This window comes from Physella acuta, unplaced genomic scaffold (genome assembly GCF_028476545.2).
Source record: "Physella acuta isolate Inbredline_101_S28 unplaced genomic scaffold, ASM2847654v3 ptg000516l, whole genome shotgun sequence".
NCBI lineage: Eukaryota > Metazoa > Mollusca > Gastropoda > Physidae > Physella > Physella acuta.
In genome coordinates this window covers 490,989-515,989 of record NW_026732035.1, presented here as the reverse complement: position 1 = coordinate 515,989, position 25,001 = coordinate 490,989, and the positions used below count along the sequence as shown (strand labels likewise).

Below are 25,001 nucleotides of genomic sequence, written 5' to 3'. Positions count from 1 at the left end.
TTTTATAACTTGACCGTAACAACTTCTCTCCAAAAACTGTCATATAGAAGTTGACTTTTATAACTTGACCGTAACAACTTCTCTCTAAAAACTGTCATATACAAGTTGACTTTTATAACTTGACCGTAACAACTTCTCTCTAAAAACTGTCATATACAAGTTGACTTTTATAACTTGACCGTAACAACTTCTCTCTAAAAACTGTCATATACAAGTTGACTTTTATAACTTGACCGTAACAACTTCTCTCTAAAAACTGTCATATACAAGTTGACTCACTTGACGACAGCTCTGAATTGACCTATTGACGCAGGGACCTGATAATTCCAGACTAAATTACCTATCATGCCACATCGAAGCATTAACACCCCACCCATGTCAGGCATTACCTGCCATTTTAAGCACAGATACATGCACATTTTTAGCAGACAATTTATTGAACCACCGCTATAGCCCCGTCCGTGCACATCCATACACTTCTACTTGAGGCAGCGATACCGCATGTCTTTTACCTGGGACATGTCAGGTACCATTTAATTTTGTCGATACGTCACGATTCCACTGAGTTAAGACTTTCCCTCGCCTAGCAATCTTCCGCCATTGCTGATCATCTTCAGATATTGGGCAATCTTTAACTAGACGTTTCCTGCTTACATTGGCTAGGCGAGTGTCTTGCTTACTTTATCAAGACAAATGTCTTGCTTACATTGAGCAGACGAGAACCCTGCTTACATTTACTCGATGCTTTAAAGTGTAGTAGTATCAAACATTAGTCCTGTGCCGGTTTGTTAATTTAAATCACATAATGTAATTCTAACTAGTCTTAACTTATTACTGTACCTTCAGACTGTAGATAGGTTTAACATTCTATAAGCTCTGACATCGACGCACTAGGTTATACACACATTATAGAATGTTTACCAGAAATAGAACTACATTAAAATTTTAAAAGTGGTACGCTGCTCTACTTCCGTTTCTCAGAAGCCTATAACCGCAGTACCATTTAAGTTAGGTGGAAGAAATATAACGTATAAGTATTACAATGTATGCACAGGTTTCTTTCAACGTTTGAACGATTTCCAATAACCGGAAGTTGTACTTAATTCTATTTCATAAGAACACGATAATTTGAGTGCTGTTTCAGTTAAGTTGATGAAACTTGATACATAAGTATAAAATCTCATACTTGGATCACTTGCAAGTTTCGATTGACCTTCTGTAACTGGAAGTGGTCCTTAACTCAATTTCAGGTTTCCATAATACTTCTAATGTGGGTAACTTTTTAGTTTAGGTTTACGAAATTTCACACATAAGTATAAAATCATGATCCTCTTGATTCTTTTACATTATTTCCGGTATCAGGAGCTAGTACCTACTACTTTGTGCTATTTCCGATTCCTCAAAAACAATTTAAAAAATTATAATTTTACATCACTTTTGGTAATCAATTATTTTTCTACGTGATTTTCTTCTATTTAAAGTGCATTAAATTTAGCGGATAATTGTGGTATATTGGGGTATTTCGCCCCAATTCTGTTTTCGCAAACACGTTCAGAATTTGATAATTTTATATTATATTCTCATAAAGCATTCTAGGAACTATTCACCTCTATGTTTTAAAAAAATTTAAATAAACGCCAAAAAATGAGATAATTTCATATTTGCTTTTTTCTGAACATCAAAACGGCAGTTATATTTTTAAAATGTGCTTTGCCATATACAGAAAACAACTTATATACTGTAATGATACCTAGTAGGAAGTATTAAACCCATTCATACCCCCACCGTTTAGAGTGGTGTATCTAGAAACTTCTACACAACACCCTACTTGTATTGGACCCAGCACTAACCAAGGGACTTAACCCGTCTTTATCTGGACTAGGATTGTAATTATACGACCAAGGGAAAGAATCCATTTTCTCAGGGGGACAATCGATTTTACGACATCAAACAAAAGACTCAGCTACACCTTTTAATGTAGCCGGCGTTAGCTTTAGTCTTTCACACACAACACAAGCTACTAGACTAGTTTAAAGTTTTTTCACAGAATATCAAACTAAAAGGACATTTTTCAAGCATTTTAAACATTTTAATCTATAACACAGCAATAAAACTATAAACCGTATAAAAGTAAAAAGATATTTTAAATCATTTACCGAATAAAATATGAAAAATTATTATGTTAAGCTTAAAAACAATTTAAGCGCAATTTCCTTATGTTATCCATAACAATTTTTAATTTTATGTGACCGAACGAAAGGATATTTTTTGCGCTAAAAAAAGACAACTATATTAACCTATATCAACGGAAATAGTTTTATTTTAACGAGTAGGCCTACACGATACTCAGTTTTAAAAAAAAATATCCTAGGCCTACACGATGCTCAGTTTAAAAAAGTAGTAATTAATTTTTTGTGACCGAACGAAAGGATATTTTTCAAAACTTTCTTCGGCAATATTGTTCAAAATTATGGCAGGATTCGATTGGTAAATGTTTCAAGTCGCTAAGTGGTCTGGTTGCCGAGTTATGGTCCAAAAACTGTATTTTTTTCGAGGTTTTTTTGGCTTTTCCGGGAAATCCAGGAAGGAATTCCGGGAATTGTTTTGGCCCACAATCATCCTCGGAACTTGCTTAACATATGTGCTTTTGGAACTAGTCCTCGATATTGCTTCGTTGAGGAGGAGATACGACTTAAACCTGCGGACACACATCGGACACACATCCATCCTTGACGAGTTAATAATCGCAATTGTCCGTATGGAAATTGCGCTAAAAAGTCAGTATCCCACAAAACTAAAGACTAATGACAATAAAAAAAAAACAAAGAAATAAAACAAAACAAATGACAAATTTGGTAAAAAAATTACGTATTACACTGTAGGCTAATCATTCTGTCTTGTATGTGTGCGCGCCATAGATCAGCCCTTACATTGGCTTACACGTCAGTATATAGAGACCGTATCACATCCCATCTTGACGTCCCACTGACGTCACTGTGCTGAGTAGTTTTCACTGACCCATAGTCCATGAATAAAAGTCTGGACAGTATTATAGACCCTTATTAACTGAATACATTGAGAAAATCTGGGCAGTATAATATATACCCCTATTACATGAATACATTGAGAAGTGAAATATCAAAAACTTTTTTTTTTGGTGTGGTCGAATTGATGTGGCACACCTGATATTTCACACATAAATCTTGACGTGATTAAAACTCTCATAATAAAATGTGTTAGATCTCACATAATCTTTCAAAACGTCTTTGAAATCTCGTCCTTTGGTTAGATTTTAGACGTTCAGTCTTTTAATAGCTAGTTAAATTACGCAACATTGTCAATACTTTGGACGAAGTTTTGTAAAATATATTGCATCCTTTATTTAAAATTTAAACCGTTTTTTGAATAAATTGAATTGAATTTAAATATATTTGTCAATGTGCTTCGTTTTTAATTGTTGATATTTTATCTACAATCAAACTGGTTCTGAAAATCAGTTCGACTTATTAAAATTGACGAGTTTAGTTATTCTAGTGTTTAAATCAGCTTAACTTTTTAAAAAAAAAATGCTTTTATTTATAGTAGTATTTTCAAAAATCCACTAGAAACTTGGACTAATTGTCTATAACTGATCAATCTAATTAACACCCCGACCACACGCCATACTTACTAGGTTACCACATCAACACCTTTTGAAAATAATTAAAACCATTATATGCCAGTGTCTGTGGACTAATGAAGCGTGCCATTAATTATACACCAGGAGAAAACTATAAATAGATGACACGGGATAGCCTGTCTATTAATATTGACCGAGGAAAGCGCAATTCAGTTCAATTATTGAAAGGATCTAGTTAAATTCAACTGAATTATTGAGGGGATCTAGTTAAATTCAGCTGAATTATTGAGAGGATCTAGTTAAATTCAACTGAATTATTGATAAGGGCAAGTTAAATTCAGCTGAATTATGGACATTTTTTTCTGTTTTTTTTTTTTTTTGCCATTCACCTATTTATCTGGGTGGGACAATCCATACTGAATTGCCGTAACAATCGATTATAATTCAATAATTAACCTCATACAATATTAAAACCTCGCTGCACGAACGCCACTTAACTGTAGGGTAAACCAAATTGATACCCTGCCCCACCCCCTTAGCCCCACTCACACGACTGGGCATTAGACGCTGATGGAGTATGTCAAATCCATGTTGAACCTCCACACAATCTGCACACAATCATCCCCCCACAATCACCCCCCACACACACACATACTTCCGTCAACGCCAGATGTCCGAGCTTTTAGTCTCCATCTTATCCCGTGACGTCATGAGCCGGACGACCAATTAAACACGTCATCAGCCGTCAGGTTCACGTGCCCCACCCCCTGCTGGACGCCGTGACGTAGCTACTCCAGACACCCCAGGACCCCATTACCGTCTGCCAGCTAGTCGTCACGTAACTAGGCTGGCTAACTCTACAGTCACACGAACACCACACCACACCACACCACAGTCACAGCCACATCACACCACACCACAGTCACACGAACACCACACTACAGTCACATGAACACCACACTACAGTCACATGAACACCACACTACAGTCAAACGAACACCAAACCACAGTCACACCACACCACAGTCACAGTCACAGCCACATCACACCACACCACAGTCACACGAACACCACAGCCACACCACACTACAGTCACACGAACACCACAGCCACACCACACCACAGTCACAGCCACATCACACCACAGTCACAGTCACAGCCACATCACACCACACCACAGTCACACAAACACCACAGCCACACGAACACCACAGCCACACCACACTACAGTCACACGAACACCACAGCCACACCACACCACAGTCACAGCCACATCACACCACAGTCACACGAACACCACAGCCACACGAACACCACAGCCACACCACACTACAGTCACACGAACACCACAGCCACACCACACCACAGTCACAGCCACATCACACCACACCACAGTCACACGAACACCACAGCCACACCACACCACAGTCACAGCCACATCACACCACACCACAGTCACACGAACACCACAGCCACACCACACTACAGTCACACGAACACCACAGCCACACCACACCACAGTCACAGCCACATCACACCACAGTCACACGAACACTACATTTACACCACACCACACTACAGTCACACGAACACCACAGCACAGTCACACCACACCACAGTCGCACGAACATCACACCACATTCACACCACACCACAGTCACACGAACACCACACCACACTACAGTCACACGAGCACCACAGCCACACCACACCACAGTCACACGAACACGCAGCCACACCACACCACACCACAGACACACGAACACCACACTACAGTCACATGAACACCACACTACAGTCACATGAACACCACACTACAGTCACATGAACACCACACTACAGTCACATGAACACCACACTACAGTCAAACGAACACCAAACCACAGTCACACCACACCACAGTCACACCACAGTCACAGCCACACCACACCACAGTCACACGAACACCACAGTCACACAAACACCACACCACATTCACACGAACACCACACTACAGTCACACGAACACCACACCATAGACACACGAGCACCACAACACACCCAGTCACACGAACACCAACACACCACAACACACCACAGTCACACCACAGTCACACCACATTCACACTAACACCACATTCACACGAACACCACACTACAGTCACATGAACACTACACTACAGTCACATAACACCACACTACAGTCAAACGAACACCACACCACATTCACACCACATCACACCACAGACACACGAACACCGCAGTCACACCACACCACAGTCACACCACACCATAGTCCCACGAACACCACAACACAGTCACACGAACCCTACAATGGATGAGACGGCTTCGTACATCATCAACAGCAGAAAGGAACGTTTAAAACAACCGACATGCAGTTTTATTTTAACTTACATTTACCAAGGATAATTTTTTGAAACTATAATCAGCGGCCACATAGGCAAACACTTGCTGCACGTCTGTTGAGAGCAGTGTAGACCTAACACATGCTCACATCCCCATCCATCATCCTCTCCCCCCACCCTATCGTCCCTTAACACCCCCCCCCATCGTCCCCTAACACCCTTATTATATGTCAATACTGTTACCACACATCACAGATCCTACTCTAATAAATCTATTTTTTTAAAATTAAGCTCATTTTCCAACGCGTCTGACTTCATTATACATTAAGCGAACAGTAAAATACACATTTCGTTTTCATTAAAATTGAAAGTCTGTTTTCTAGTAATGTTGTCAGATCTATGGTAATGTTCTTTAGATTGTTCGATAAATGAGAAGACATCTAACAATGTTTTCTATAGATATAAATATGTTCAAACAAAACCTTTGAACTGTCACGATAAAACTCATGTTTAGTTTCCTTTCTCCCATCCAACTTAACAGTCATTACATTTTTGCTTAATGATGAAACCAATATAATCCAACTGTTTAAATTGTGTATCTCCAGGAGCTAGACACTAGACAATGGACCTCTCCATGCTAGTAGTGGTGTTTTCGCTTCTGCTGACCACTGACCACGTGATCTCCTTCACCATCAGCAGCCGACACGAGCGCAGCACCGACCTGGCCGACGCCCTCGCCATCCTCCAACGTCAGCGACGGCGGGCCGGTCACGTGGACGTGGGGCGGGGCCTCGGCAGCCGACCCCTGTCCATCGATGACGTCACGGACTGGTTGAGCCGCTCACGTGAGCGCGACCCCCAGGATGACGTGTACATTGACCCCCTATGGGTCTCTGAGGGAAGTTTCAAGGAGTTTGACCCCCGCGGGAACTACCTGCTGCCCTCAGACAACCTCCCAGCCCAGCCTCTGTCGGTGGAGCCATCACGCAAGGAACTTGAGGACATCTTCAGCTCTGAAGATTCCCCAAAGGTCAAGCCGGCCTTCGATGACTTACCGGAGAAGAAGAAGAAAGAAGAGATGTTGGAGGTGAAAGGCGACAAGAAAATTGTCCAGAAAAAGTCTGTGGGCACTGAAATGTCCGCCATCGTATCAGCAGCAAACGCCATGATAAAGGAAGACGACGATAACATTTCACTCGATTCCTTGACGAAAGAAGAGTTTAAAACTCTGATGAAAGCTGTGAGTAAGCTCCAGAAACAAGCGTCTAAAATAAGCGACAAGAAAGCCGACGGTGAGGAAAAGGTGACGATTATTGAAAAAGTCGAGAAGGAACCTACGCAGGTAGTGTCGGTCGTTCAGCCTGCAAGCAACGACGAATTGAAAACTGTTTTTGAGGAAACGGTGAAGCCAATCGTCAAGGAAACCGATGTCATCGTTGAGAGTCCAAAAGGCACAAAAACTGAACAATTTATCGAGGAGGATTTAGTACCGACAGGAGGGCAGGCAGAGAGTAAGGAAATCAAAGAAGCTGAAAAAGAACTCAGCAACGCTTTAGCTACGGAGCTAGAAGCTGAAATCACAGAAGAAGCGATGAAGGAATCAATCGAAGCTGAAAAACAAGAACTTGAAGATGAATTCAACGATAAAAATATAGCGACGTTAGAACGGTACTGGGTGATGAACAAATATCTCGGCAATAATGAGAGAAAAAAGAGAACTGTAAAGCGAGAGTCCGACTCGATGAACCAACTCCCCATCAAAGTGCTGGGCGTCAACGACATAGGCAGGAGTTACGATAAAGACGGCGTGTTTGATGTGGAGCCCAGCGCTCCCCACATCGACGTGTTCGTGGCCAAGATTCTTGAGCTACAAGACGAGGTGGACCGTCTTAAGATGGTGGCCAAGTTGGAAGATCTAGAGAACGACGTGCTGACGGACGCGTTGAACGAGGCCACACTGGCCCAGAAGGAAGGATCTGTCTCGGACACGGAGTTCGAATCCCTGCAACAGGCCATTAGGATAGAGGAAGCTCTACAGGTAAGGTTGTCAAATCGGGAACACGTTTTACCTGGGGTTTGTAGTACTAAGACTATTTGAACTGGTTCACAGAAAATACATGTCCTAATGCTTTTAATAACTTTTTAAAAAATAATCGAACTAAATGACACTAAAACAAATACAATGACATATTCTACATTATATTGCGACAGGGTCTAATACTACAGTTGGAGTGTTCTAAATGTCATTCGTTAGATATCAGATTCTAGAGTGTGTTGTTAGATATCAGATTCTAGAGTGTGTTGTTAAAAATCAGACTCTAGAGCGTGGAAAATTTAAATACGTCTAGTAACTTGTTAATTAAATACTAGCTATTGTAAGTCATTTAAAAACATTAAATTATTAGTACACATTATTACACTCGCAATCACTAGTATACCAACAACAATTAATACATATCAACTATTAGTACACTAGCAATCCTTTTAGTATTAGCTAAGTGAGCGCTGTAACCTTGTTAGTATATGGTAAACACCTTTCAGTTTCCATTTATTCAGCATCAGTAGATTTTACTATTTTCTTGTCTGACTTCTATAGACGGTAGAAGAAAAGATTTAAACCTACAGTTTAACATAGCGCTAAACCTTCCAATAAATCCACTTTTAAACCAATAGTTGCATCTGCTGTTAAACCTACTAATCAACCTACTATTAAAACTACTGCCAAACCTAATGCTAAACCTGCTATTAAACCTATCGATAAACATGAACAGCGTATATTTTATTCGCGGATTTAATGTTGAGTTAATAGTTTGAGTCCCATTAACCGACATTTTTAATCGCATACCTGATGTCGCTTTTGAGTAGCCGATATTTGGTACTCGTAGACCAGGGGTTTGTGCTATGTTTGGGGTCCCAGGAGCCAATCATCAAGGGGAATAACCAGATTGGTCGCGGCACTAAATTTCTTGTTATGCTTTGGCACCCCCGACCCAATCAACACTGGCAATTATCAGATTGTTATCTTTTCATCAAACCAATACAAAGGGGTCAAGTATCGTGGGTCAAGTATCGTGGTTTACAGACGTCAACACGATAAACAGTATCGATACCAGTTGTGTGTTTGCCTAGCGAGCCACGGAATAGTTGTATACAGCAGCTCGCTACAATTTCTCAAGGGTTTTTGACCTTTGGAATGACGTCATTGAGCGGGTGTATGAAGCATTGTTAGCAACAAGACTCTAGAACAGTATGTACAAGATGGCTTCGTCCAAACCTCTAAACTTATATTAAGAGCTAAGAATGCTAATCATAAAAGGTCAGAGTTCATATGGGTGTCGTATCAATTTCCTGCCGCCTAAGCGAAACAATATGGTTGTCGTCTAAATAAAATATGAATACAAATATTTTAATCAGTACTTATAATTCAAGCTACATGCAGATGGTGTCACCCACTTACCCGTCAGATATAACACTTAGTCCTTGAGTTCACCCAGCTTTAATGCGTACCTGACATGTATTAAAGAAAATAAAAGTGTTCGAGCGAAGAACTGACCGCACCGTCTGGAAATCACATTTACAGATGAACTCTACTTCATTTGCACTAAGGACCGTGAGTTTCTAAAGGGTAAACTTATTACCACACTTACCCATAATGTACCACACTTACCCTTAATGTATCACACTTAGCCTTCGGCTGTCATAATTACCCTTCACTTGTCACGCCCACCTTCCGTCGTCACATTAGCCCAGTGGTCGTCACACTTACCCTTCCATCCCTTCCTATACATACATACACACAAGCGCCCTAACTCTCCCCAACTTCTGTTTTCGCGGGGCTGTGAATGTCTTAGTCCCTGTGTTGGTCGATGAAGCCGGTGACTCGCTGGTATGGAGGATTTCGGACAGGTCTACGCTACACATTTAATCTATTCAGCTATATCAAGTACCCGGCATTCTCTCTCTAGTTTATAATGACTAATTCCAATGAGAAAAAAAAGAAAAAATATATAAAAAATATTTTGTGTTCTCCAAACTCCACTTTAATCACATGACCATGTAGCATTCAAACTTTAAAGTACACTTCCTTTTTTGTGATTAAAAAATCGACTGGGTTTTCCATCAACATTTTTAATGTTTTATTTTAACTCTGCCGCAAGATTTTCTTTTTAAACTTTCAATAATTTTTTTTTTCGATCTTTATTCTTTTTTTTTTTTCAAACATGCCAGCGGTCTGCAATTTAGGTGAGTTTCCTGCGTTTGTTTTCTTCATGGGAATTGGTTGACGGAAAAGTTTTAATTTTATGGTGGGGGAGGGAGGGTAGTGCGGACGTGGAGAGATTAATTTTGTTATATACAATAGTTGTCTGATATTAGAGTTACCTGTTCCAGTTCCACACCTATCCTACTCATTTTGTTGTGTTGAAAAAAATATCGTAACTAGTATTGATTGGTTAGCTAGAGAAACATTGTCCTTCTTGAGACCTAACCTCGATTCAAAAACTCGATATCTCATATAGATTCTTAACCTCGATACCTAACCTCGATACTTAACCTCGATACTTAACCTCGATACCTAACCTCGATACTTAACCTCCATACCTAGCCTCGATACCTATCCTCGATACCTAACCTCGATACCTAGCCTCGATACCTAACGTCGATACCTAACCTCGATACTTAACCTCGATACAAACAACTATTTACAAAACTCGATACCTAACCTCGATACCTAGCCGTAAGATAATACATCGTGTATGTGTTAACGATATCTTCAAGTAAGAACGAAAAACGATAACGACAGATGATACACATAATATTTACAATGGTGACAGCTATAGACAACTATAAACGATGAGGACAAACAAGGACACATTAACCGATAACATCAAATTATAATGACTTTATCGAGACCCATGTAGCAATTTTTATTTTAATACAAATTCGCTTTGATCATCGCTGATTAACATACATAAATAACAAAGCGTGCGAATTTGTTTGCCCAACGTACAACAGCGACAGATAAATGGGAAAGGGTTCGTTAGGGCGGCTGGGGCTCTAGCACCCAAAGACACTTTTTATCATTGCTATATTTCCATCGGGAGCTCAATTCTTTTTCTGTGGTGGTGGTGGTGGTGGTGGTGGTGGTGGTGGTAGTAGTAGTGGTGGTGGTGGTGGTGGTGTGGTGGTGGTGGTGGTTAAGGGGGAATAAGTGTGGGGAGAAATGTGAGCTGTGTTATCTCCCTTGTCTGCCGGTTTTGTTGACATCAACAGCCGGTCCCGAGAGAATTGCCTCATTAGAGAGACGGGAGAGTGAGAGAAGGTGTGAGGGGTAGAGAGGAGAAGTGTAGGTGGTTGTAAGATTAGTGGGGTGGAGTGGGGGGTGGTAGTCTAATCCCGGAAAGAGAAAAGGGAAGGACAATGAAGGACAGAATAATGATAGGACAAGGGATGGAAAAGTGGATGAGAATCTAGAGATGAGGGAAGTGGAGAGAGGGAAAGAGAGTAGAGAAAGGGATGAGGATGGAGAGAGGAAGTACGAGAGGGGCGAGGATGGAGATGGGATGACAAAGATCGAGAGAGAGAGAGAGAGAGAGAGAGAGAGAGAGAGAGAGAGAGAGAGAGAGAGAGAAAGAGAGAGAGAGAGAGAGAGATGGGGCATATGATTAGGACCGAAATTAAGGGACGAACATGGGATTAGAATAGAAATGAGGACAGGAGGATACAATAGGAGGCAGGATAACGAATAACAACAGCAACATAAAAGATAAATACATGTGTTGATAACTCGATAATTCTAATTTCAAGCAGATTAGACGCATTTCGCATGCATACTTTATCCATACTTTATCTACCAATGATTCAATAAGGCCTGTAATAAATCAGCCTTTACATAACAACAACGTAAATTGGGACATTATACGAATACGATAGCTGTCGTTTATGACGTCGTTTGTTTGACTTTTAGCTGCAGCTATAATATATACCTTGTGGCTGCCGCTTTTAATCAGTGTTTCTTCCAGACTTTTTTCTCCGGGGGGGGGGGGGGCGGTAGACTTTCTTTGGTGGGGGGGGGGGGGGCAGACACTGTTAAAAGTATACATTTTCTATATAAATTTCATTTCGTTCGGGGGGGGGGGGGGGTAGACTTTTTTCGGGGGTGGGGGGAAGAGATGCCTGGAAGAAACTCTGCATTTAATACACTTAGCTAGCCTCTATGATATACCCTCATCTAGTTGGTATAATATAGTACTATACGAAGCTAGCCACTAAGATATAAGCCTAGACCTAGCTAGCCACTAAGATATAAGCCTAGACCTAGCTAGCCACTAAGATATAAGCCTAGATCTAGCTAGCCACTAAGAAATTACACATACAATATTATATAGTCACAAAAAACCCCACTCGACAATAGTAAACCAACTCCGTCGTGTTATGCAACGTTCAACCGTTCTCGGAGACTTGATTCCTAGGGGGACATGCAAATCTGTGACGTCACTTCCCGTCAGTAACATAATTCCTGGCCTAATTATCTTATTACATGTCAGGTCAGCGATGCTGTGATCTGATTACGTAAAGCAGGTAGGACAAAATTACAATTATTGCATAACGACTCCCAGAGCCAGAACTAGATGTGTTACACCGCCTTAAAGTCTGAATGTGTTACACCGCCTTAAAGTCTGAATGTGTTACACCGCCTTAAAGTCTGAATGTGTTACACCGCCTTAAAGTCTGAATGTGTTACACCGCCTTAAAGTCTGAATGTGTTACACCGCCTTAAAGTCTGAATGTGTTACACCGCCTTAAAGTCTGAATGTGTTACACCGCCTTAAAGTCTGAATGTGTTACACCGCCTTAAAGTCTGAATGTGTTACACCGCCTTAAAGTCTGAATGTGTTACACCGCCTTAAAGTCTGAATGTGTTACACCGCCTTAAAGTCTGAATGTGTTACACCGCCTTAAAGTCTGAATGTGTTACACCGCCTTAAAGTCTGAATGTGTTACACCGCCTTAAAGTCTGAATGTGTTACACCGCCTTAAAGTCTGAATGTGTTACACCGCCTTAAAGTCTGAATGTGTTACACCGCCTTAAAGTCTGAATGTGTTACACCGCCTTAAAGTCTGAATGTGTTACACCGCCTTAAAGTCTGAATGTGTTACACCGCCTTAAAGTCTGAATGTGTTACACCGCCTTAAAGTCTGAATGTGTTACACCGCCTTAAAGTCTGAATGTGTTACACCGCCTTAAAGTCTGAATGTGTTACACCGCCTTAAAGTCTGAATGTGTTACACCGCCTTAAAGTCTGAATGTGTTACACCGCCTTAAAGTCTGAATGTGTTACACCGCCTTAAAGTCTGAATGTGTTACACCGCCTTAAAGTCTGAATGTGTTACACCGCCTTAAAGTCTGAATGTGTTACACCGCCTTAAAGTCTGAATGTGTTACACCGCCTTAAAGTCTGAATGTGTTACACCGCCTTAAAGTCTGAATGTGTTACACCGCCTTAAAGTCTGAATGTGTTACACCGCCTTAAAGTCTGAATGTGTTACACCGCCTTAAAGAAAAACCTAGAAGAAAGATTAACCCCCCCCCCCCCCTGAACGAAATGGAATGTATATAGAAAATATATACTTTTACCAGTGTCCGCTTCCCCCCTCCCCCCGGAAAATTTATTCCGCCCTCACCCGAAAATATCAATGCCCCCCTCGACCACCCCCGGAGAAAAATTCTGAAAGAAAAAAGGCTTCTAGTTTCTTGAGTTAGAAAATACTGGGCTCCACTGTTTATGAGTTAATGAAAGTAGAAGGATAACAGTTTTTTAAACATATTTTTTAAAACTTCGAAACAGTTGAACTCAAATTAATCAGTAAGTTGGAGGATTATTGTTTAAGTTAAATCACAACGAGGGTTGAGGTAAGAATGGCAGAGAATGGCAGAAGACAGCTGCGGATATGAAGATTGTTAATACACGTGCAGGCAGGTTTTTTGTGACGTCACACTGACGTCATGCGGTGACGTAGACAACAGGCATGTGTTCCTACTGTTTCAGCCAACCCTTTATCTGATTAACTCCCCTGAAACATGTCACCATTGATTCGGTGTTAACAAGCTGCCTGTTAAAACTCAATTTGCTAAAGTTGACAGATGCGTCATGTTTTAATTAGTTTTTAAGTTTAATTTGAAAACAAGGTTAGCACGATTGTTTAAAAGTTGAATCCATACTTTGGGCGAACTTTTGTCTTTGAAACCTTTCTTTGTTGAACATAAAGGACATACTAGTAGAGAATAAAGGACACTTTATTTTTATTCATAAATATGCAAAGTATTTAATACTTAAAAAAATATAATTTTTTTAAAATAAAAAATTATAATTCAACACATATTTGGATTATTTTTACGGTACAAGAAAATAAAGAATTTCTTGTATTATGTTTTTTTTTTCTAAATTGAAAATACTGCAAACATGAAAGTTTGTCTTGTAGCTTCTAGACTAACAAACCCATCAAGTCTAGTATCAAAATTAGGTGGGGCAAAACATTTTAAAGATTGAAAGATTTCACCCAAACTCACAAATACGTTCACGTTAACAAAGCATACAATGACTTAAACAAAGCATTATATTAAAGTTCACAAAGCATATACTGACTTCAAGAACGCATATATAATGGCGCTATGAAAAGTAACATTCTATGCTTTTTCACTTGCCTTTATGAGACACCGCTGTTAGATGCCCCTATGATGACCCCCATCCCCACAGTTAGATGCCTATAGGATGGCCCCACCCCCCAGTTAGACGCCAAAATGATGACCCCCCCCAAAAGTTAGATGCCCCTGTGAAGACCCCCCCCCCCTCTCTCCCAATCATATGCCCCTGTACCTCAGTGCAATAGATCTACCTGCTTATTACCCAGCGGTATCGCAGAGAATGTTTGGAGTATCGATCTCCACTTCAGAGCACAACGAACGATCCGAGTTAACCGCGTTCAGCCAAAAGCCGTCTGTCCAGGTGTAATCGATTACCAATTAGTGCTATGTAAATAAGATACCCACCAATGAAATGTCTGTTTCCGTTTTTGGCTGAGTTATAGGAGTAATACACATCGCATGGGTGACACATCCAATTGAAATAACATGGATTGAATGCGCTCTGTAAAATATTGTTTCATAAAGTTTTTAAATTCTGTTTTTTTTAAATATTTCAAATATTGTTCTGGCACCATTATAGCTAGCTCCATTAATCTCCTACGGGACTTAAATTTTTAAAAAAATTCTTTGAACTCGTGATCTACTTTTTCCTTGTTTCAAAGACTGGATCAAAAACGGCCAACACAATAATACACATGCTGTCAACACTTAAATATTCTTTCCTCGTAGGTGTTCCATCTTACACGTAGATGTCCCGTCTTGCACGTAGATGTTCCATCTTACACGTAGATGTTCCATCTTGCACATAGATGTTCCATCTTGCACATAGGTGTTCCATCTTACACGTAGATGTTCCATCTTACACGTAGGTGTTCCATCTTGCACATAGATGTTCTATCTTAAACGTAGATGTTCCATTTTGCAAGTAGGTGTCGAAGCAAAAATGTATTCACCTGTACGGATCTCGAAGCAAAAATGTATTCACTTGTACGGATCTCGAAGCAAAAATGTACTCACCTGTGCGGATCTCGATAAACTTTTCATCCTGTTAGTTTTCTTGTCTGAGGTGTTAAAAGTCAAGAATAAAAATGTTCGCACCTGGTTTACAAAAAGTGTGAACATTCAAATTTCGCTGCAGATAAAAACACAGATGTGGTGTTGAACACTGTATAGGACAACAGGAAGGGGAGGGATGAGGCAGTGGCGTAGCCAGGAATTGGTCATGGGATGGGTTGAAACAATTGTTATAACCCCCTACCCCCCCCCACCCCTTGCCTACGCCACTGCGATGAGGTGTGCAATGTGGTGTGCTGGGACGACGTGGTCACATGGTAGAGCTAACCCGAACATCTCGAGTTCGGATCTCGAGCTCGTGTCTGTAGGATTTCATTGAGTCCATCCAGCTCTTATTGGTACCTGACTCACGTTAAAGAAACAACTGGGCGTAGTGCTGACTACAGTATCTATCAGTATGCCGTAGTCAGTGATACAGACGAATTGTATTTCATCTGCCCTCTTTCTCTTGGGCGCGAACGGAAAAAGATGGTAACGATGATGATGAATGGGGTCACTTCTATGTTAGATATCAAACGTTTAGGTCATGCTACAGTGAGTATAATGGGAGATTTATAAGATTAATGTAAGCCATGGTCCAGGATTAACTAGATATGAGGAGGAAGGATCAATATCTTCTTTAGATAAAAGTTAGGCTCAAGTATCATATAGCCTGTGAACAATCATGCAGGAGTTAGCTAGGTCATGCTATGTGCAATAGATTGAACGAATTATTACAGTGGTAAGTAATGACGTAGAGAGTATGATATGTACAATAGATTAAACGAATTATTACAGTGGTAGTGACGTAGAGAGTATGATATGTACAATAGATTAAACGAATTATTACAGTGGTAAGTAATGACGTAGAGAGTATGATATGTACAATAGATTAAACGAATTATTACAGTGGTAGTGACGTAGAGAGTATGCTATGTGCAATAGATTAAACGAATTATTACAGTGGTAATGACGTAGAGAGTATGCTATGTGCAATAGATTGAACGAATTATTACAGTTGTAATGACGTAGAGAGTATGCTATGTGCAATAGATTGAACGAATTATTACAGTGGTAATGACGTAGAGAGTATGCTATGTGCAATAGATTGAACGAATTATTACAGTTGTAATGACGTAGAGAGTATGCTATGTGCAATAGATTGAACGAATTATTACGGTGGTAATGACGTAGAGAGTATGATATGTGCTATAGATTGAGCGAATTATTACAGTGGTAATGACGTAGAGAGTATGATATGTGCAATAGATTGAACGAATTATTACAGTTGTAATGACGTAGAGAGTATGCTATGTGCAATAGATTGAACGAATTATTACAGTGGTAATGACGTAGAGAGTATGATCTGTGCAATAGATTGAACAAATTATTACAGTGGTAATGACGTAGAGAGTATGATCTGTGCAATAGATTGAACAAATTATTACAGTGGTAATGACGTAGAGAGTATGATATGTGCAATAGATTGAACGAATTATTACAGTGGTAATGACGTAGAGAATACCAAGAAAGAAACTGATCGTGGGACTAATTGAATGCACAGAACTTCCACCGGACCAAACGCAAGCTGAACAGAAGAAAAACAGCCATTATCAGTAATTTCATCCATCAATCCCTCGAAGCATCGAATTTCATGGCGCGGTGCTAAATCTCTTCAGAGCCGAGTGTTAATCTGTGTATTTAGACGAGTCTAGCACCGCTCGTGACCAAAGGAACATCAGCATATTGTTGGTCGGTCCCAGACTAAGCCATTCATCAGCTACCCCAAGAAGGGAGGGATGAAAATTACCCAGAGAAATACCCTCTCTTGGTTTTCCTTTAAGATGGCCGGCAAACAAATCAGCCTACACAAGGGGTACAATTATGCCGGGTCTGATTCAATCTACCACCGCTTTAAACTGATCCGCTCTTTAAAACATATAGACATACGCAACCGATCCAGAGGCGTAGCGAGGGGGGCGGGGGCGGGGGGGGGGTGCTAACCGCACTGGGTAACACCCGACCTCGCTACGCCACTGAACCGACCTTCTCAATGTCCTCTTTTGTACTATGAATCCGCCTTAATATAAAAAAACAGCTTTATTTGTATACTAAATTTTAATTTATTCCAAACGTTGATGAGATTTGCGAGTGCAATGTAATTATTAGTAGATCTCTGCTTGGTGTAAATAGTAAGGACTAAAATAATTTCCTCAGTACTTTCAAATAACGACATAAAACAATCCTAGAACATTTTCCTAGTAATGTAAACCTGGGCGGCATACCATCAAAGACGTGTTAAAACAATAGAGAAATGGCAAAACTTCTTTAAAGTGGAGCTGTGTGATCGAGAACTAGAGCTCATGGTTACAGATCAGAAAGTCTCGGGTTCGGTTGACATCCCCAACCCATAGGACGTGTGTCAAGATCTGATAGGTAGTTAGCCTAATGAATTCCATGAGTCCACCCAGCTCTAATGGGTACCCAACCGTTGGACCTCTTTAAGTCAGTCCAGTTCTGATGGGTAGCTGACCATTGGACGTCCATTTCCACCCAGCTCTAATGGGTACCTGACTCTAGTTCACCCATCTCTGATGGGTACCTGACTCTAGTTCACCCATCTCTGATGGGTACCTGACTCTAGTCCAACCAGCTCTGATGGGTACCTGACAGTGGGACGTCCATGTCCACCCAGCTCTGATGGGTACCTGACCGTGGGACCTCCATGTCCACCCAACTCTGATGGGTACTTGACCTTGAGACATCCTTAAATCAGCCTAGCTCTGAAGGATACCCAACTGTATGACGTTACTGAGTCCACCAAGCTTTGATGAGCAACAGGCTTTAGTCGGGGTTGGTAAAGGGAAGACGGACATCAAGCTGACTATTGTTTCCTTCATTAAAAATGTTCCTCAAACTTGGGCATGTCCATCTATACATAGGTTATATACATGACCAAATGATGAAAATATCTGTTTGATGGGATTTATCGCACGTTAACTTTAATTATATTTTTACTGCTATATTTAGAAGCAATCAGAAATAAAGACAAGATAATCCCCCGCCCAACTCGGGTACTTATGGGATTATTGCTTAGAACACCGTCGGACTGCCTTACAGTTAGGATTGTCTGTTTGCGTTAGGTTTAAGGCAATGTTTTAGTTAGGTTTAAGGCAATGTTTTAGTTAGGTTTAAGCCGCTATTTCGGTCGCGTCGTACAACCCCCCCCCCTATCCCCCCCCCCCTCCTCAGTGAGTACTTCAGCACAGATTCAGACCAACCATTCAGCAACGGCGTGAAGAGCGCGCATGCGTCATGAGGCAACTTTCGCAACGTTTTGCCGGAGGGTGTGATAGAGGGGGGGCTGATGAGGCTGGGGTTGACGCCCCACCAGAACGTCATTAGCTAAATAAGCGGCTAGCTTGGAGTACGCACCCCCCCCCCCCCATCCGCACACACACTTAGAAGAGATGAGATGGGTTTTGTTTGGGCAGGTCTTAGGGTGCGAATTGAAAATATTTTAGTGTCGCCTTTTATAAATGATGAGTACGGTAGTGGGCTGTTATCGCAATGGTATCGACTTGTAAACATTGCTTGGTGGGCGGTATCGATACAAGTGTATCCTGATTGGTGAAACGTTTGGGTGAAGATGGTATCTGTTGTGATGGAAAGATCAACATGGTCTCATCAATCTAATTAATTAAACGTTAGGTATGTGACCCTTCATCAAGATAATTAGTCAAAGCTGACCGAAAGTTTGGCTGTTGGTCATTTATGTCTGTTCTTGCTGTAATTAGCCAGCCCAATCACACATAAGACGGGAGGAAGCAGGACTTAGCTGTCTCTTATAAGACTTGTAAAAAAAAAATTATTTTACAAACGTACACAGGTACAAAACAAAGTTATTAAGTAAACAGAAATACCGAGGTTTATTGGGATCAGAGAATACAAATCTACATCATTGATGTAGGTGGGTTTTATTTGGACCAGTAGACCCCCCCCCCATCCCAATCCTAAATGATGTCTGGCCAACCCCCACCTCACACCCACCACCTAGGGCTGGGTGAAGTGACGTCAACTATTTCTCGTCTTGCTCTAGGAGCTATACCTTTAAGGTGTATTAAAACTTCTCATTTCAGCCCGACACACTATTTAAACATTTCCCACTCAGTGAACATCTGTTCTCACAAATATATTATCAGAGGCATTTGTTAATTAAAATAACAGGTGCATACCAATTGTTTGTTGATCAAAATAATGATTTTATCGATGTAATTAACTGTGATGCTCATCAGCATTGTCTAATTGATTACTGTCGATCATACTTGTTTCTGTTCTTACACGAGTTGTATTAAATACATTCAACATATTTGGGATCTTCAGAGGACATTTATGAGACATTTTTTTTTACAAAGGACATTTGTTGGGGTCATTATTGTTTATTCTTACTAATAATCTTCGTATTTAAAAAGTATTTCACATGTTTTTAGAAATTTTGTGTAATGTTTTGGGACAATAAGGCGACATGTATGTGATATTCAGGGAACAGTGTGACATTCAGGGAACATTTAGGGAACATTTAGTGTGACATTCAGGGAACATTTAGTGTGACATTCAGGGAATATTTAGTGTGACATTCAGGGAACAGTGTAACATTCAGGGAACAGTGTGACATTCAGGGAACATTTAGTGTGACATTCAGGGAACATTTAGTGTGACATTCAGGGAACATTTAGTGTGACATTCAGGGAACATTTAGTGCTGGTATAAAAGAACATTGTTCCAGGACTTTAGCAGGACTTTAGCAGGCATTAGCTGGTCTCTGTGAGGCAGTATTTACATAACAGTGTTCATTATGGAACATTTGCTTGCGGCTATACAGCGCTATTTGCACGGCTCTGGTTTTCATGGCGTATTTGTTTTGGTTTCCTCTTAGGCTGGTAGTATTAAGTGTACACCAGATTAGGAGGGGTGGGGTTGATTGGGGTGGGTGTGGGGGGGTATGCAGGATAACATTTTTTTAACCAGTATTACCACCTACTCACCAACTTGACGACATTTACGTTCTACTCGACAATGTCAACTTGACCAGTTAGATTTGAATTTACAGAAAAAAATGACAATGTCAACTTGACCAGTTAGATTTAAATTTACAGAAAAAAATGCCATTTTTTTTTCAAACTCCACCGCCGGTGCGGTTTTCCCAGAGAGCCAAGCCAAGGTCGACTTCTAAACGCCAAAAGTAAAACAATGACAACAAAGAAACCAGTGTGTCGATGTTTCAGCCGGTAGAACGCGCTTTGAATTGGCCGTTTCAATCAATATCGATTTCTTGTCGTTAAACGATCGACTCGACCAATGCAGCGTAATGACGGAACCTAATCACATTAAAATATTTGATTTTAAGTCATAAGTCTGATGCCCGTGTCGATATAAAAATCGATTAATGGAAACTTAATTAGAATTACCTCATCAACAGTTACACCTCAAGTGATTCCATAGCGGCGCTGTTTTAGGACACATTTTCTTTGATTACTTGTTAACTTATGTATAGTAGCTACAAGTTTTATCAAATAACCGTTACAAAACACAGGAGAAAAAAAGGTGTTTGAAAGTGTGGAACACAAGCCACACAATAATAAAGTACCACATCACAAATCAAACAAGCTGTAATACATTACATCAAACGTTCAAATAGTTAAAGTACCACACACTGATTGCGACTTAGGCTATTTCTCCATAGTTATATTGACATTCAACTGGACCACACATTGAGTGGCTACTAGACCACGAAACCCGAAACTATCTGGACATTTAAACCACAGACAGACCTAATGTTGGGCCAGAGACTGACCAATGATGGGACACATACACTGACCAATGATGGGGCAAACTGACATGACATGACCCCATACACCAACCCCTAAAATGAACGTGCTCTCCTCTCAAAAAAGCACCCTGTGTCAATTTAATCTCTTAGAAAAAAAATCAATAACACATCTTTCCAAAATACATCAAACAAGACGTTAATGGAATCAGAAATTTACATCAATTTAAAAATTTGCCAGACGATAGCCAGCAAAAGACATAATCGAACGAGGTCTTTAATCAAACGGGTCGATTCGATCTACAGCTATGGAAAAAAACAACTTTATTTATTTTATTTAAGATAGACCCCTATATTTTGATGAATTAAAGTTTCCCTTTCAAACCTGACGGTCTATGGGGCAAATGAAGAAGAGTTCACTTGTTTCTGTGACCTCGGCATATGAAGAGATAGTGTGGTCAGCACTATGCCCAGCCGCCTGTACTTTCCCTAACGTGAGTTAGGTACCCATCAGAGTTGGGTGGACTCAGGGACGGTTTACTGACTTGAACCCGGATTCAAACTCGAGACTAACGTGTTAGCAGTCCAGCTCTCTACCGCCAGACCACTCGGTCCCTTGATGAATTAATTTAAGATAGATCTAAATTAAAACCATTTAACAGTTTTCAATGCTAATTTCTGCAACTTATAAGTTAAGTCTAACAAAATCTCAGCATTTAAAATGGATTTTAAATGTGTTTACATATTTTACCAGGATCTAAAGAACAGTGCGGACTTCCTAGGGGAGGAGCCCACTATGGCAAAACGGGGTGAGCCTTGGAAGAGACAGAAGAAAGATGACGACGATGAGCTGATTCCTCCAATAGGTTAGACAACTCTTTTCTCCATCTATCATTGCTTCCCTTCTTTGATATTAGATACTTATTTCTTCTTTTATTGTCTTGTTTTTATTTACGGATCTTTTTTAAGGTCAATATCTTTCGAAATCCATTACTTGCAACCCCAATATTACTGGCAACCTAAACATTACCGCCAACCCCAATATTACTGGCGACCTCAACATTACCGCCAACCCCAATATATTACCGCCAACCTCAACATTACCTCCAACCCCAATATTACCACCAACCCCAATATTACCTCCAACCCCAAACATTACCGACAACTGCAATGTAATATAACGCTTCATGTGACTAGTTCGCTCCCCTATGTCCTGTACTGAGCCATATGACTAGTTATCTCCCTTCTTGAGCGAGTTATGTCGCTGTACTTCTCTCCCATATCACAATTTTAATGTCAGTCTAAGCTCAATTTTTTAAAAAAGAAGTCTAAGCTCTAGACTTTTTTTTTAACTTGAGCCTTCTGTACTTTAAAAATAAATTAAGCGCGAATGTTTTTTTTTATGGTTTAAAAAATGGAAAACTCGATCAAGGCCATGTCTGTATCGAGTTAAATTTTTTAACGTCTGAAAACATTGGAGTGGGGAGGTGGGGGGGGCGTAAACTTTTTGTTTCCTGTCGCTTCACGCCTGAGGGAAGCATTAAAGAAATTAAGTTCCCATTGTAAAACGACGTATATTCATTGAGCCCTCTACTCAAGTCTCTAAAGCAAATTTCTTCCATGAACTTTACTGTCAATGTTTGAAGAATAGGTGCTGGTGCCCCAATTGAAACTACACTAGTTCCTACAATGGTTTTTTATGCAACAGAAAGTAATATTGTGACGTTATCAGCTCTGGTCTTGTGCAAGTGCACAGTGATACCATAAGTTCCCTGATCTGGTGACACCTTACCTGGTGACATGACACCTGGTGACACCCTACCTGGTGACACCCTACCTGGTGACATTCTACATGATGACATGACACCTGGTGACACTCTACTTGGTGACATGACACCTGATGACACCCTACCTGTGATATGACACCTGGTGACACCCTACCCGGTGATATGACACCTGGTGACACCCTACCCGGTGATATGACACCTGGTGACACCCTACCCGGTAACATGACACCTGTTGACACCATATGTTCTATGTCTTGGTGACACCTTACTTAATGACACATTATCTGTTGACAAAACACATATGACACTCTACATGGTGACACCAAACCATTTTCTTAATCGTTATGCCAAATGTTTTCTCTTTATCGCTCTCAATACATGGATGTTTTGATCGTAACTTTTGTTTGACAGAACTACATCTCACATTTGTTTTCTTATGACATGCGCACTGACACCTAATAATAATTTGTTTCCCGCAGGTAAAAAGTTGACAAAAGCCGACATTGAGCAGCTTCTAGGTGAGCAGTACCTGGTTAAAGAAACAGACGACGATACGGACCCAGCCATCGCCTCGCTGTTTGTCAAGAACGCAGGTACTGGTTCATGTTTGAACTTTTCGATCTTACCCCAACAGGGGTTTCTTTCACATATTTTATTTTTCTACAGCTATTTATACCTAGCGTTCGGTTAGGTCAAGTTTATTAATTATCTAGTATAATCACAATAGCGATGTGTATTAGGTAGTGCTGCTGTAAAATGTATAGTCTGGTGTGTGTGTTGGGTTTGTACTCATGTAGTCTGGAAAAGGGGGGGGGTGTTGATAGGATGGTGTAGGGATAGAGCACCCTCGTCTTGATGCTGCTACAAAACGTGATGGTTTGGTGTGTGTGTGTGTGTGTGTGTGTGTGTTATTGGTCGGGGGGGGGGGGGAAGGGGGGAGGGTCAGATAGGAAGGGGAGAAGACCCTCGCCGCCTTGATACTTCTCCCCTTATGGAAGACAACTGTCACTGACCTGTTGCCTCTGGTGACAAGTGCACGTCCTTGACCCCCTCTCAATGTCAGGGCCGAGTGCTCACAGTCTGAGGAGAAAGTGTGGTTGGTCGGAGTAAAAAAAAACAACGTATAAAATAATCAATTGACCAGGGTACATAATAAACTTTGCAACGCCATTAAAACACAGACACAGTTTAGAATCAGACAAAACAAGTGTATTATCGCAACTTACAAAACAAATGTTAACTAACCAGTATCACAATTATATTAAAAAAAAAATAACATTAAACTAAAACTACTACAAATTCTAACTTAACCATGACCATAACCACCTAACCGTAGACAAATCATCCCTTTATCTCACCTCTCCCAAAAGCCAAGAATACATGTCTTTATCATAGAGCTCATACACCCGATACATGATGACTATCTAATTTTGTAATTATCTAAGGCACACATCCTCATTAAAACGATAACATCTTTGTTTCTCGTTTCGCTTGAAATTATCTTTAAATCACCGGCGCAGTGAAAACATTTGAAATTATTGAACTAATCGATTATTACACGAGTAATTTAAAATGTCGCTTTCCATTTATCCCAACTAGAATCATCATTATGACTCCCCCCCCCCCTCACCCCCAATCTGTTCATCACAACCTTCCCCCCATTATTTTGACCCAAACTCTTCCCCCGCCCCCCCCCCCCCCCCCCCCCCCGCCCCCCCAACTCCTC

The 25,001-nt window shown here is 40.6% G+C and overlaps 1 protein-coding gene across 1 annotated transcript in view; it reads left to right on the top strand.

The window, feature by feature from the left end:
• LOC131944944 (uncharacterized) overlaps window positions 1–25,001 on the top strand; it is a 59,851-nt gene that overhangs the window by 24,284 nt on the left and 10,566 nt on the right. The window contains exons 2-4 of the mRNA XM_059305852.1: window positions 6,570–8,002; window positions 22,243–22,354; window positions 23,755–23,868. Of these exons, the coding sequence (XP_059161835.1) occupies window positions 6,587–8,002; window positions 22,243–22,354; window positions 23,755–23,868 (1,642 nt within the window). The 5' untranslated portion in view covers window positions 6,570–6,586. The remainder of the gene's footprint in view (window positions 1–6,569; window positions 8,003–22,242; window positions 22,355–23,754; window positions 23,869–25,001) is intronic.